At 39.2% G+C, this 15,900-nt stretch overlaps 2 protein-coding genes across 4 annotated transcripts; both read left to right on the plus strand.

Annotated features, from left to right (window-relative positions):
* Positions 1-74: 74 nt before the first annotated feature.
* On the plus strand, positions 75-8,201 carry LOC106159652 (kelch-like protein 17). Of its 3 annotated transcripts, XM_086995420.1 has the most exons (12): positions 75-233; positions 1,257-1,330; positions 2,792-3,057; positions 3,369-3,490; positions 3,909-4,130; positions 4,621-4,737; positions 5,109-5,322; positions 5,575-5,820; positions 6,240-6,395; positions 7,063-7,136; positions 7,394-7,575; positions 7,746-8,201. In XM_086995420.1, the coding sequence occupies exons 3-12, from the start codon at positions 2,811-2,813 to the stop codon at positions 7,963-7,965; spliced, it is 1,800 nt and encodes a 599-aa protein (XP_086851546.1). In that variant the 5' UTR covers positions 75-233; positions 1,257-1,330; positions 2,792-2,810; the 3' UTR covers positions 7,966-8,201. The 3 variants fall into 3 exon arrangements, with proteins under 3 accessions (XP_086851546.1, XP_013391434.1, XP_086851547.1); XM_013535980.2 differs by lacking the exon at positions 1,257-1,330; XM_086995421.1 differs by lacking the exons at positions 75-233; positions 1,257-1,330 and adding an exon at positions 2,419-2,533.
* A 6,256-nt stretch (positions 8,202-14,457) lies between these two features.
* On the plus strand, positions 14,458-15,324 carry LOC106159650 (uncharacterized). The gene has a single exon (XM_013535976.2). It carries the CDS (start codon positions 14,458-14,460, stop codon positions 15,322-15,324), a length of 867 nt encoding a protein of 288 aa, XP_013391430.2.
* The last annotated feature ends 576 nt before the right edge of the window (positions 15,325-15,900 follow it).

A 15,900-nucleotide genomic window follows, 5' to 3' on the forward strand; every position in this document is an offset into this window, starting at 1 on the left:
CTACAATGTGTGCATAAGTAAAAACGACACATGCCAAAAATCAGATGTAAATATTAGAGCGCCATCTTTTGAGTAAAAAATATACTAAAGTTGTCAACAAACCAGCATGCGCGGACAAAGACTAAGCAGAAAGACGTGGACAAAGTGTACAAAGATTTCCAACTTATGTCCGTCAAATACTTGGGATTATCAAAGAGTCTCATTATAAGAACAAAGGATTGCATAGACACACGGTAAGTGTCCTATATTAAAATCATACGCGGTGTGGAAAACATTTTTGTTGTAGAGAAAAAGATGACGTTCTGTGTGCTATTTTTAGAAATCAGCTGTTTCAATGTTTGTATAATAGACCTGTACAACTTAACGACCTTTACCTGTCTGACACTTGCGTTACCTGAATTTTAGAATATCTGCAAGGCAGGGTGTGTATACAGTCGAAATATTTCGTGTTCATTTAAATTGTTTGTGACAACGATGTCAATTAATTAAATATCACTTCCCACCTCTGTTGCAAATCCCTGACATGTCAAATGCAGTTCCAGTCACCTAACAAACAAACAAACAACAAAGGTCGCTACTATTGATTACTGTCCTGGTTAAGGACACATTTGTCCTCTAAGTATGTAGCTGAAAGTTTTTGCTGTGTTGAATTGTGTTGATTTAATTAAGCTACTATAGACTCTGGAAACAATTTAAACCGTGTACGTGTCTCTAACTTGATTGTCAAATTCAATAATGTGCTTTGAATTGCATAACAAAACGTTTACCATGGTCACAAAGGGATGGAGATTTGGTCTTTCAGCCTGAAACTCTTCCACCCAGTCTTTTAAAGCGATCTCAAAAATTCAAAGCATCCCCAGCCCTTTTACAGTACAAGTTTTGATATGAGGAAATTCATTCTCCCTATTAAAATTTTTAATGCCCCCCCCCCAGACAAATTTGTCATTCCCCCTGACAAATACATATAAGAGTGCAATAACTTGGATTTATTCAGATGACATGTTTCATGTTTTTTGTCTGTGTCTTTTATATCTAAACCATGGACTTGCGTGTTCGACGTTACACTTTCTCTTTGTGTGTATGCTGACATATCCGCAATTATAAAGATTTAACATGGTAGTCATGACAGAAAAGGAGGTTAATGTTCTTTCTCATGCAATTGCTGCAGTATGTAAGTAATCACTAGAATTTAAAAAAGATAAATGGCTTTAATTCCTTTTTTTTTTAAATTAATTGTGACATTTTCGTACCCATAGCTGCCAGAAGGAAGAGATGATAAAGTCAAGTAGAAGGCATGGATACAGTCAAATATGGAGAATGAAACTAATAAGTACATGACAGGTGCCCCCCCCCCCCCCATTCCCATCATAAAATACCCCCCCCCAAAAAAAAAAAAAAAGCTCAAATTATCGTATGTATTCCATATATTTAAATTACTTAGTATTAGTATATATATATATATATTATTTTTTGTTGTGTGTGTGTGTTGGGGGTGGGGGAGGGGGGGGGGAGAAAAATTGGAAGGTGACCTTTGGTGCCCCATTTCTTAATTGAAATCATAGATCTGCCAGTGGGATAACTATATTTACCTGTAAGCGATATCACCTTGGTTCAACTAAAAATAACTGATGGAGTCTAAACAAAATTGAGCTAGTCTATGGACAAGATGATCTCTGGCACCTATACCTGAAAGTTATAGCTGAAATTTCACTTAAAATAGTTGTGATTTAACTCTAAATCAGTGGGAATATGCATTTGCAGATGGTTCGTTGTCCAGTTGTGATGGCTCAGCTAAGGGCTAATTCCCAATGAAAATATCCTTCAAGGGAGATCGCTCTAACTCTGCAGAAACAATGGGACTCTCATTGGCATTGAATAAAATACAGAAAAGCTGGTGATTATATGAGTACCTTGGAAACAAGAGAAGGCATATGTGTTATCTGTACCTCTCAAAAATAGACACAAAATAACAAGCATGGAGTGAATAATAATAATAATAATAATAATAATAATAATAATGATAATAATAATTAGATCATGCATACTATGTAATAAAAGAATTCTATACTTGAGTGTATCAGCAACAGAGCAGAGAAAATATTTACTATAGTAATGCCATGGAGTCAAGGCGTCAGTCATGGTTGTTGTAGGATTTTCAGTATTGGCAACACAGTTTTTACTTTTATACATCACTTAAAATACATAGACCTTATATTATATGAAATGAATAACTAAGTGGCAGCTAGAAAGGTATCAAAAAATTTGCAAGGCATTTTTTTCAGCCAGTGGCAGTTAATCACTGACATTAAAAAAATCTTTCTTTTCCACTTCTGTTATTGAAGGAGTAACAAAAATAAATGCATTAGTGCTCTTGGGCATATATATTTTTTTCTTTTAAGATACAACAGGTGCACTGAAAAAAAATAATGGGCCAATTTCCAGGAACTGATGCCAGTTTGCACTCCATAATATAAATACTCACATTCCCAATACATGGGTTGGTCCAGGTTTTTACTACGGGGTGGGCACAAGGGTAAAATATAATATTTGACTTGCCACAATTGGCAAAAATATAAATCCTAAAATCTGAGTAAGTCTCTTATATAGTCCCCCACCAAAGAGAAAAAAATATGAAAAAGGAAAGAAAAACTGGAAATTAAGGGGAATTGAGGTTTACTGTCATGGTGGTTAAAAGATAGCTGCTAAAATATATAAATATTCATTTGATTCAATAAAAGTAATAATTATAGTAGAGTCAATAAAATGTTTATTAATAATTTGAATTTAACAGGTCACAAAATTTATAAACCATGATGGAAGTGGACCCTCAGTTAACCCCTCCGTCGCCTTTGAAATCCCCAACCAGCAAGACAACTGGTGAATCCACGCTGAAGTACACTGCAAATCTCCACCACCAGGGGGCGTTCCAGATGATGCATCATCTCCAGAGGACAAAACAGATGTGCGATGTCATCCTCGATGTTGGCGATCTCAGTTTACATGTTCACAAGATTGTCTTGGCTTCCTGTAGTTCATATTTCCATGCCATGTTCACAAGTAAGTTTATAGAATAATTTGAATAAAAAAAATTGACTGAAGAGATCAATACAATGGAATTTTAATGTCGAGGGTTTCATTTGAATAAAGGGTAAATTGATGTGTAGAAAGTCGGGCAGGGGGATTGACAATATTCCATGACCCCTCTGACCTTGACTTCTGACCCACTGGTATGATATATGAGATTTGAATTGAAGAAGTTGAAATATGTAAGGCTATCACTTATTTTAACATTGCATTCCCTTTGCAGAAGATACGGTAGAAAAAAGAAGATTTTGAAATGAATTTTATTCTATTTGTTCTTTTTGCAGATGACATGGTCGAAAAAGATTCCAAAAATGTCCGCCTGCATGATGTGGACCCCACCGCCATGGAGTTGCTGATCGAATTCATGTATACCTCAGAGATCACAGTCACAGAAAGTAATGTACAGGTATACTTAGTTGTTGACTGTCTCAGCTTGCTTGCTGTCCAGTAAACATCTAGTCATCTAGCTGCAAAGGGCCCATTAATTGCCCAAGTATAGATGGGACTGTCCCAGTTGATGTGGAACAGTCCCATGAATACTTCAGAAGTGCTGGTCACAGAAAATTATGTTACATACATTGCTTTGGTGATCAAGGGATAAAATGGGATAAATTGCAAAAATTTACAGGAAAATAAAATTCAAGAGTAAAATTCAATGTTCTTCTCTGAGGAAGCAATAGGAAAAATTTTGCTAATTAAAAGTAAAAAGCAATAGTTGAAATAATCTGTTTTGCAAATGCAAAAATTTACAAGAAAATCTAAAATTTTGCTGTATAAACATCTAACGCCTCATTCTGTGACTTCTGTCTCTTTTTCATTTTCAGATTTTATTGCCAGCTGCCAGTCTGCTCCAACTTCAGAGCGTACGCGAGGCGTGCTGCAAATTCCTCATCAAACAGCTACATCCAACCAATGTCCTGGGCATTAGGAATTTTGCCGACACACATTCATGCGAAGAGTTGCTGACACTTTCGCACACTTTTACCCTGCATAACTTTGTGGAAGTGTGCGAGACGGAGGAGTTTCTTCTTCTGCCATTTACTGAGGTTTGCTTGATACAAATAGATGAATAAAAATGATAAATTATAAATTAGTCAATTAATCAAAACAGAAAAGTAAAATTCAATGTTCTGCCCAAAGGAAGCAATAATATACTTTTTTTGCTAAAGAAAATAGGCAATTGTTGAAATAATGTGATATAATGGTATAATCATTAACACAGAATTTTTTCTGCAAGATTCTCCAGTTTGTTAAAAAAAAAAAAGAAATTTGCCTAGGATCAGAAATAACATTTTGTTGTTAAGTAAAGGATTGATCAACTTGAAAAAATGGCCAAAATACGTGTGGTTTGTAAATTGGAAATTCAAAGTTTTAATGGCATGATTATAAATTAAAATAACTTGTTTCCTCTAGATTTTATTGTTTTTAAAATTTGATAACCTCAGCTTAATGCTTGAAGGGTAATCCTTTTGTACTGGTGATTATTTGCATTTTTTCCTCCAGATTTGAACTGATTATTATTTGTATATCCTTCAGATTCTCCAGTTTGTCAAAAGTGAAGACTTGTGTATTGTGTCGGAAGAGCAGGTGTTCCGTAGCGTGGTCAAGTGGGTCAAACACGACTTAGATGCAAGAGGGCCGTATATAAGTCAGGTAAATGAATTTCTTTTAATTTATTATTTAAAATAAATAAATAAATAAACAATTGGGATATTTACAGTGGCCAGAACTGAGAATAAGAATAAAGCTTTTTTCAGATTAAATTGAAATTATACAGTGTGAAAAATTTTTTTTTGTTCCATTGTGATTCTTTCAACAAGTGTTTGAAATTAGACAAATAATCACAGAGTCAGATATATCGCTGGGTATTGAAATTAAGCTTAATGACATATTATGACTATTTTGATGTTATGGGTGTTATAAAAATGATAATAATATTTCAGTGATTTTATATCTAGACTTGTAAAGCCTCAAAGTTTGCTTTTATATTATTGCAAACCTTATTCAGCACATTTTACTTTCAGCTTCTCAGTCATGTGAAGCTCCCTCTATTGTCGAGAGATTTTCTTATGAACAGCGTAGAGTCAGAAGAGTTTATACGGTCTAACAGCGAATGCAAGGATTTGTTACTGGAGGCCATGAAGTACCACTTGATGCCAAACCACAGAGATGGACTTCAAACACAGAGGACTAGGCTGAGACGGAGTAAAGACCTAAAGCCAGTTTTAGTAGCTGTGGGTGAGTCATGAAAAGGATTTTGAATCTAACAGATGTGCAATTTGCATGAATTAAATAACCTTTGTTTGGTATGCTTAAAAAAATTGAAAATGATTGCTATGATATTGAAGTACACTATTTTGTATAATGAGATACAGAAATAAAAATACTAGTAATAAGACTGAAAAAAAAAATGGATGAACAGAGTTCACATATTTATGTATCATATTCCTCTTATTCATATGTAACAAATATTGATACATTTTCTCCAAGGTGGTGGTAGCCTATTTTCCATCCACAGCGAGGTCGAGTTCTACGACACGATGACTGACACTTGGACCATAGTGGCCTCCATGTTGAGTAGGAGGGCGCGTGCGGGGGTGGTGTCCGTGAACAGAATGCTGTACGCCATAGGAGGGTACGATGGTGCCATGGACCTCTGCACTGCAGAGTGCTATAATCCTTTGGTAAACTCCTGGACTATGATAAGTTGTATGGGGACCAGGAGAAGCTGTTTAGGTAATTGTATATAAGTATATGGTCTGAATGGAATAAAATTTAGACCTTTGTTTTTAGTAAGATTAAAAGTCTTGAAAACCTGATTATACAAACAGCACAAAGTCCTATAGAAGCTATCTAAGTGAAAATGGTATATATGGTGCATCTATCAAAGAGACCATTCCCACAGATATTTAGATCCATCTATCCCCCTGGGGAGTCTCACTAGATTGCTATCAGCTTAATCAGCTTAAATGTCTGTTCTACCTACTTAAGGGGGTACTTAACTTTTGTGCTCACTCGGCTCACAGAAGCTGGCAGCAATTTAGGGTGAACCCCAGGGGGTAAGGTCGATCCAGATGAATCGATCTTAATCTGTGGGAACCCTGTCATAGCCTGTAAAATTTTCAGTCTTACAGTTAATCTTCTTTGTTGCACAGGTGTGTGTGAGTGGAATAGCCTGGTGTATGCTGTGGGTGGTTACGATGGAGCCTCTTGCCTGAGCAATGCTGAACGTTACGACCCGCTGACCGAGCAGTGGACGTCCATAGCTGCCATGACATACAAGAGAAGATATCTGAAGCTCGTAGTATTAGGTATGCAGATAGAAAGTGGTCTTGTTGAAATTTGTTTCATATATTAAAACAGTTTTAATCAATAACTAAATGTGGAAATAGCCCCTTGGCTGTACTCCTGTCTTCTCTCTTTTAATCCTTCCATAATTCTAAACTCATGTGATCCAGCACTATCAGCAGTTTTTCTGCTTTCTCAATGTGCCAATCACTTGAGTAACCCAGCAACACTAAGCAGGGAGGAGCTCTCTTGAAGTGCACATGTACACTGCATTGTGCCAATCACTTGAGTAACCTAGCAACACAGTGAGATGGGAGGAGCTCTCTTGAAGTGCACATGTACACTACATTTTGCCAATCACTTGAGTAACCTAGCAACACAGTGAGCAGGGAGGAGCTACAAACATCGGTTAATCTTGTAGGTCATTTGACCTGCAGTGGGGGAATTGCAAAAGGCTTACAAGGGGAGAGGGGGGGGGGGTTTACAAAAAAGAGTATGTTAGAAATAAAGGTTAGTTTTCACCTCTCCAGATACATGATTTCATGTTTTATGAGTAAATGACTAGCAGAAAAACATCGATTCTGTATATTTTGTAAGTATGTTAAATTATAATTTTCCATGTTTTGAGTGAGTAAATCACTTGATTTGAAAAAAAAATTTTCTTTTATAATAATTGTCCTCATGTTCCAGACAATCATATCTATGCAGTGGGTGGATATGATGGCTGTTCACATCTTCCAAGTGTGGAAAAATACAACCCACATGTGAGTGTTATTCAGGCGAGAGGTTTCTGTATTTCAAATGTCTAGAGAACAGCTTTGAAGTTGTATCTACAGGGGTATGTGAATGACCTAGCTATATGTACCTGTTGTTCTGGTTCGAGATATCTGTTTTCAGAGACAAAAAAAGTTTCTGTTATTTTACTGCATTAGATGTCACCCAAAATGACTGAAAAGTTGAAAAGTTCAAGATACACATTGTGCTAGGCTGAGTCCTAGATATTTCTATTTTCCTCCTTCAGACAAACCGTTGGGTCACCATTCCAAACATGTTGAGTCGCCGTAGCAATTGCGGAGCTGCTGTGTTGGACAGGATGATTTACGTCTGCGGAGGAAATGACGGGTCCACGGTGCTGAGTAGTGTAGAGAGGTACAGTCCACGTAGGGGAGTTTGGGAGACAGTAGCGCCAATGCATTCAAGAAGGTGGGTGTTGTTTGTAGAAATTTTGTTTGGTAGGGAAAAACTGCTGGGACATTGCGTTAGGTGAGACTCTCTGGAACATTGTGCTAGGTGAGACTTTCTTGAGTTTTTGTTTGGTGTCTGTAATTTATGTCACATCTTCGATGTTAAGTTTTCTTATTTTTTTTCTCCAGGAGTACCCACGACGCCATAGTGATGGATGGAATGTTGTACGCTGTTGGAGGAAACGACGGTAGTTCGAGCCTTAACACCATAGAACGCTACGACCCTAAGCTAAACCGCTGGACGGTTATTCTTCCGATGAATCTACGACGGAGCGGCGTAGGGGCTGCCGTGGTCGAAATAACGAGTAATCTGCGCAAAAAACTACAGGGAACTGTTGGCACGTTTTAAAAGAAAACTTCGATGTTAGAGACTTAAGTATACATGTTTTGTGTGTGTAACGTCAAATACGGCGAACTTTACCCGACCGGCCAAATAGTCCGTGTGACAAAGTCGGACCTTCATTATATCCGTATAGGTCATGATATCGTGATGTAAGTGAAACAAAATCAAGGATGAGGAATCAGAGCCCTGTTCTACAAGGAATCTCTTGTGCATGATAACGGAATATGGAAGGGGAGGGGGAGAGGAGGTTAGGAGGGGGTGCAGGGGGTGGTTGGGAGGGGGTGCAGGGGGTGGGGGAGGGGCGGATTGAAGGGGGTGCCGGGGGGAGGGGAATACGGAAAGGAGGGGGACGAGGGGGCGGATTGGAGGGGGTGCCGGGGGTGATTGAAAGGGTAAATTGGAGGGGGGGGGGGAGGAGGAGGGGCATCGGCAGATTGAAATGGGTGCTGACCCTTGGCTACATGTATGCTTACGTGGTTTACTTAGGAAAGTGATGAATGCAGTTGCGATTCCAAAGGAATGTGATGTATGTTATGATGTAACGTGCAATATATGTTAAATTATGCTACAGCAATGTTTCATGTTATTTACAAATATATGTTGTATTTTGAGTAGCAATTAACTGTCATTATATGAATGAACACAATATAACACCCTGCCTTTTAGTCTTACACAGGATTTATAGAATAGATTAAAAGGTTTGAAATAAAATATAGATTAAAAGATGGGTTTGTTTTTATTGTGTGTCTGTGCATGCCAGGTACAGCAGTGTCAGATTCAGGGGGAGGGACAGCGGGCAAGTTCTCTCATCCCAATTAGATTCGGAGTTATCCCTTCAACCTTCTAAAAATAAGGGATTGTTTCTTTGCGCTACACGCATAAAATTGTCCTCCCCTACCGTGCTATATTTACCAAGCGGATCGAAGCAAATAGAGAACGGATATTGCCCAGCCAATCGAGCGATCAATGCAGCGCCCCCCCCCCCCCCCAGCAAAAACCAGTGTTTTATAACTGTATTTAGACTTGTGGTGTATGGATTACACATTTGAGGTCGAACGAGTAGAATAATCAACGTTGCTGACGGTCGATCTCATTGCAACTCTACAATGATAGGCAATTCTAATTTTATTGCTACTCACGCAACGATTTCGTGATTGTTCTGTATTTGCTCGAAGCTTTTTAATATTATATCAAAACGTCCACGGGGATAAAAAGCGAAATACATTGTATGTGACTGGGCCTCGAGGTGTATAGTACTAGGTTTATGAGTGCATTTGAATATTTCTAGATTTCATGATTGTATTTGAATATAACTAGATTTTTTCAGTGCATTAAAAGCAATTATAAAGCAAGATGAATTAAAAAAGACTACGACTGATCCAAAATACTACGGTGGGCATGGCAGTACCGTTGTGACAATAATGGTAGTCCTCAGTGAACAGTAGTCTGTTCCCCATGCTTTCTTTAATCATCCGCCCCTTATACTAGCCTAGTGGCAGATTTACAGTGGTGGGGGTGGGGGTGGGGGGTGGGGGGTGTCCTGCCCCCCCCCCTTCGATTTCTAGTCCCCTCTTGATATTAGAATTTTGACTAGATAAATCATAGTTCTAAACCGTACCAAATGGTATCATTCGCTTTCAGCGGGCCCCCATCCCCACGGCTTCGCATCCATTGACCCCCCCCTTCAAATAATCCTGGATCCGCCCCTGTTACTACAATACTCTGACTAACTTTAACCTGTTCTAATCATATGGGAGCCCGGGCTTTCATCTCTAGGACTGCTTATCCTGTCACACCAGGATCCAATATGGTGGCTCGATGGAACCACGCTGGTTTTTACGGGTGAACCTGGATATTTCAAATTTGTTATTTTTCCGTGGTGGGCTTGAGCAGATGTGTTGACTTGTAGGAGGTAGTTGTTACGTAGGGTAGTCGACAGATTATGAGTGGAAGGTGATGGATCAATACAAGCTGGGGGTTTCTTTTGAACCAACGGGTAAAGTCATTGGTTTGTTTTATTGTGAGAAAACGTCTCCATTGTAATCGTCTCATCTAGAAACATGAAAAACTGTTCACTCTAATAACGCACCAGCCTTTAAACCTTTTCAGGGGGTATTAAAAGTAAGTGAACACACAAATTAAAAAAAATCTATTGCGGACAAAAAGTATACCCTACGTACAAAACGATTTCCAGAAAATTGAATGGATTAAATCCAAATGAATTAATACTCAGTCGGTTACATTTTAAAGAATCTAGTCCTGACTTATACGAAAGCTCTAACGGGAAAAATATATTTAATCACCTAGTAAAAATGTGCCATTTGTTAAACCTCAGTTGTGAGCCATGAATAATCAGACACATCGCTCCTAGCTGGGGATTTTTTTTTACAAAGGAACGTGTTATAAAGGTTGATATAAAACCGCCGCCAGGTAAAAATTAGCGTCCTGGTAACTTCATTGTAAGGCCTGTTTGGGGTTTTGTTGATGCAAAATACATGCAAAACGTCGGTAGGATCTCAAACGTTTCCTATTTCAATATATACAGAGGTCTGCAACACGTTTAATCATTGACACAGAGGAATGGCCCTTTTCTCAAATAGAAGAAGTTTCCCATCATGGAAGACCTTGTTTTCGGTTGGTGCCCTTGTTGCAATATTGTTGACAGCGGCGTATTGGTACCGAACCTTCCAGGAGGTGACACGCGGCAAGGTAAAGCTCTCTGCCTTTTGTTGACAAATTACAGATAGCAAGCCGCCATTGGCCCCACGTCGGCAAGCCACTCTGTTGATTTTGGCTCTTTGTCGTTTGCCCAACCATGAAAAACGAACCTACGTTTCCCATTGAAAAGGTCGAGATAGAAAATATACAAATTATTATAACTTCCTTATAGTCTAGTGAGATTTTTGAAAAAAGGCTCTGCATAAGAGGCAAGGGGCATTTTGGGGTAAAAGTTGGGAACCAGGCTTATTAGCATAATTTTGGGATGCCGATTCCGATTAACCCGGTTCCCAAGCGAAATTTTGCGTTTTTAACGGTTTAATTGCAAAAAAACAAAATGGCCGCCAGATTTCCTATTTTCTGCAATATCTCTGGAACTAGACAGGCAAATATGACAAATGAAGTGTCTTTACCTATATTTTCAGGGTCGAGGAACATTATTAAGATGTTTCTGTTAAAATTAGAGTTACGCAATTTTCCTAAATATGCAAATTAGGATCGCCATTACTGAAAAACCGTTTTACTTCTGTATCTCTGCAACTACAAGCAAACATGACAAATGAAGTGTCTACACCTATGTTCTCAGGGTCAGTGAATGTGACAAATCAGGTGTCTTGTCTGATGGGTAGCACTGACTTTGTGAATCGTGTCCGAGTAGCACCTTTTACTGTTTCTTCCCTGTATCTGTCAAACACTAGTCAATCTGCTGATAGTTAGAACCTGCCTACAGAACTGCTCTTACGTACGTGTCAGCCAAACTACCAAAGGCCACTGCATTGTCAGGCTTTCCCAGTGAAATTGCCAGTGCTTGCCAATCAATTATAAGGCAAGGTGAGCAGAGGCGGATCCAGGATTATTTGAAGGGGGGAGTCCGCGGATGCAAAGCCCCCCCCCCCCCCCCCCCCCCCCAACTGGCAACGGGTTAGGGGCCTGTTGAAGGGCCATGAACAATTTTGGTATTTAAGAGGGCGAACGGTGCCATTTGGTATGGTTTACAACTATGATTCAGCTAGTCAAAATTATAATTTCAAGTGGGGGACAAGAATTCGAAGGGGGGGGGGGTCAGGGCCCCCTTGAGCCCCCCTCTAAATCCGCCACTTGGTTAGGAGTCATTCACTTTAATTTCATCAGGGCAGAATACGTCTTCTGTTAACCTTTCTGTTACAGATTTGGTCTCAACGAAATCGTTTAGAAGCTTGAGAAACTGCTCAGACTTGCTATTAACACAGAAATGTTTTCTGTATCGTCAATCATTTAATTGGATTCAATAGAATATCAGAAGATTAAAGTTAAAATTCAAGAAATTTTGTAAATTAAAATGAAACGATACCAACGGGTAACCAGTAATAGGCTAATGGAAATATCGCTGAAATGGATGAGGTGAGATGTCATCGTGTACTTAAAGTATACACATACATAATGACATTTAATATGGAATATTTTAGTTCAAAAGCAAAGTGTTGATAATAAATTAACTTTTTTAGAAAAATTGATCACATACGACAATTGTGATCAGGTATATGTGTAGCCAGGTGTGTTGGTTATTGTTCATTAGGCTGCTTTCTCTGAAGCGCGGTTATATTACGTAATATGTGGCAGTTTCTCTGAGCAGTCCTCTTTGGCTGGTTACAGAATGCGTATAAAAGGGCAGCAGTGCTGCAGAATAAGTCTCTATATTTCGGCAATGTCCAGTCAAATAGTTTGATATTTTGCAGACTGTTAGCTGATCTTACGGTATGTGAACTTACGGCAGCAACTTGCCACACTATTGTTGCATTATGCCACAATGGACTGAAGCAAACTGCTATTGCCAGACAACTGCATGTGTCCCAGGGTGCAGTTTCTAACGTCTTACAAAAACACGCCCAGACTGGTACATTAACACAGAGACCACGGCCAGGAGGTCCTAAAGTCACCACCAGAAGGGTAGACCGCATGCTTCTGCGGTTATGTCGCAACAACCGGACAAAGACAACTCTTGCTGTAAAAAAATGAGTGGCAAATTACCATTCAAAAGCATGTTTCTAGAACTCTAGTGAATGCAAGGCTACTTTAAGTTGGCTACCTCTATTAACAGAGCAACACCAACATCTGCGTCTGGGGTGGGCTAGACACCATTTGCGGTTCCAGGCACAACACTGGGTTCATGTAGATTTTTACAGATGAGGCAGGGTTTGCGTTCCACCACCGTGATGGCTGAATCAGTCAGTAGGCTTCCAGACGAGTTACTGCACGAGGATTGTGTCACACTACAGTGACTTGTGGCCGTGGCAGTATCTGTGTATGGGCCGGTTTCAAAAACACTATTGGTGGCAATTGATGGAGACCTCAACCAGATAAAATAAAAGGACATTTTAGAGAATACTTGCTTGCAATTTGCAAGAAGGTGCTTCCAGGACAACTTCATCCTGCAAGATGACAATGCCCGACCACACCGTGCCCATGCAATAGCTGCTTTTCTGCAAAACCAAGAGGTAAACCAGTTGCCTTGGCCGACGGAATTCCCCTGACATGAATTCTATAGAAAACCTGTGGGCATAAATAGCTAGCAGAATCAAGAGCTAACCCGTCCAGCCTACAAATCAGCACAAGCCTAGGCAAGCTCTGACTAATGCGTGTAACACAATACTGGATCAAACTCTCAGAAACCTCTCTGCATGGATCCCTGGCCGAGTGAGGGCTCTGGTTGCAGCTAGAAGAGGCTGCATGCGTTCTTATCAGTTCCCATTTTCACATTTGTCTTGATGATTCTGTTGTGAAAGAGAAAATCCTTACAAACTGATATTCTTGATAATATCGAGTTCATAAGTATTTAATACCTTGTTGTTATCAGCTATAAAATTATCCGTGCGCTGTTTATAACGCTGATTTGAATACGTATTTAAATTAAATTTTTGATGATGTATTCACATGGATTGATTTATTAAAGCCATATCGAACATGATAACAAGTGTTTTTTCATCCATTACTAATATATGGGAAAAAATCAAAGAAAATATGTTTGAAAAAATCTATTTAAATGTCAAGTCCGTACATTGCATCACATGAATTACTTGATTCAGCAAATCCCTCCATTGCATAAATAAGGAAACCTTTTTTAAATCTAGGTAAAAGGGGCAGTTGTGTGATCCAATATGTTTACATCCCAATGGCAGCGCAGTGTTTAATTGCAAAATTCAATTCAGATTTGAATAATCGCTACAGTGTGACAGTGAGGCACTCATTGCTGATTTGATTATAGTGAAAATGTCTTAACCACTTTCCCTAACGCTGAAAACATAGGTGTGGGCACTTCATATGTCATGTCTGCTTGCCTAGTTAACATATGAGCAGTTCTGAAGACAGGTTCTAACTATCAGCAGATTGACTTGTGTTTGACGGATACAGGGAAGAAACAATAAAAGGTGCTACTCGGGCACGATTCACAAAGTCAGTGCTACCCATCAGACAAGACATCTGATTTATCACATTCCCTGACCCTGAGAACATAGGTGTAGACACTTCATTTGTCATATTTGCCTGTCTAGTTCCAGAGATATTGCAGAAAATAGGAAATCTGGCGGTCATTTTGTTTTTTGCAAATTAGACCGTTAAAAACACAAAATTTCGCTTGGGAACCGGGTTAATCGGATTCAGCATCCCAAAATTATGCTAATAAACCTGGTTCCCAACTTTTACCCCAAAATGCCCCTACTATTCATCTTTTGTGGAAATCCCACTAGACTATTATTTCAGATTGTTGCAGAGGTTTCGAAACAGACCACGGTTGGCAATATCACTATGGCTGAATATACTTTGAAATTAACCTGTGGCCAGGTCTGTGACTACAATATACAGAAGAGGGAAGGAGATGCTTTTCTGAAAAAGGAATTTAACTGTCACTCTCTCCTCGTGAGGATGAAGGTACCTCCTGGAAAAGTGTACGACCCTCCTCTACGAACACCACCAGCGGGCCTCATGTCCGCGTTTACTCAAAATGGCGCACTACAGCTAAAGCATTTCTACTTTAAGTATGCCAAGAAGGCCTTCCAGACGAGTTTTAGTAGTAAATTAATGGCCAACATGATCGATATGGACAAACGCAATGTGATGTTGGGTTCCTATGAGTATATGAGTGCAGGGTTCAAGCACGTTTTGAAGGCGTTTGAGAATGAACTGAAAGGGAAACGCGTTACGGTTATTGGGACTCAGGTACCATGGGTAGAAGTCATGCTCTTGAATACCGGAGTGACCAATGTGACCGCTGTTGATTATAATGAAATAAACATAGAACATCCGAGTATCTCTTTTAAATTGGTGACACAGTTGGCTGAGGAACATATCAAGAAGGAAAACGAGCAACTGGACGTTGTAGTATCTTTTTCCTCCATTGAACACGCCGGACTGGGGCGTTATGGCGACCCTCTTAACCCATACGGCGATCTCGAAGCTGCGGCACAAGTGTGGTGCATGCTGAAACCCGGCGGACTGTTTTTCCTCGGAGTTCCTGCCGAGTGCGGGAAGGAGAAAGGAACGCTGGTTTTTAATGGCCATCGCATATACGGTGAAGCTCGGCTACAGCATCTGACGGCTAACTTCATTCAGCTGCAGCGAATATTTGTTGGCGATCACGCCATTATGGTTTTGAGGAAACCACTGGCAAATTGATATTGAGAGAACAGTTTCATTAGCTCTGTATGTATCAATTTAAATTATTGTTTTTCTTTTTATCAAGAGCTTATAAAATATTGATATTTTATATTATCTTATATTATATTATATCATAAAAAATTATAAATTATAAAATACAGAAATATTGAAGGTAAAACCTACATATTTTATAAGCTCTTGATAAAAAGAAAAACAATAATTTAAATTGATATTGGTTTAGATTTCATAAATTGTTTGTCATGGTAAAGCCAATTAAAAGATCCAGCTCTAAGACCTCAAAGAGTCATCTTATATTAAAGAAAATGATAGCCTCCGGACAGTGATATGTTACACAGTCAAAGAACTCACTACAGTAAATCATGAAAAGTCAGTAATTGCGGGTATGACCTCCAGCAGCCGCTTGCAGCGCCCTCATCCTACATGGCATACCCTGTGACATGTTTTTTTAGAGTTTGGGTGGGGATATCATTCCAGGCAGTGGTATTTAACTGTCGCAGTTCATCACTATTTAACGGCCGATGACCATAGCTATTAATTCTATGAGTTACTTTTGCCCAAAGCTTTTCAATTGGG

This window comes from Lingula anatina, chromosome 9 (genome assembly GCF_051362555.1).
Source record: "Lingula anatina isolate TDL-2025a chromosome 9, LinAna3.0, whole genome shotgun sequence".
Lineage (NCBI taxonomy): Eukaryota > Metazoa > Brachiopoda > Lingulata > Lingulida > Lingulidae > Lingula > Lingula anatina.

What these genes read in the sequence shown, in the direction of transcription:
- LOC106159652 (XM_086995420.1), top strand. Translation starts at nt 2,811, where the DNA reads ATGATGGAAGTGGACCCTCAGTTAACCCCTCCGTCGCCTTTGAAATCC. An exon ending in GAGGGCCGTATATAAGTCAG is followed by an intron (nt 4,738 to 5,108) that starts GTAAATGAATTT and finishes TTTTACTTTCAG; the next exon opens with CTTCTCAGTCATGTGAAGCT. An exon ending in GCCAGTTTTAGTAGCTGTGG is followed by an intron (nt 5,323 to 5,574) that starts GTGAGTCATGAA and finishes ATTTTCTCCAAG; the next exon opens with GTGGTGGTAGCCTATTTTCC.
- LOC106159650 (XM_013535976.2), top strand. Translation starts at nt 14,458, where the DNA reads ATGGCTGAATATACTTTGAAATTAACCTGTGGCCAGGTCTGTGACTAC.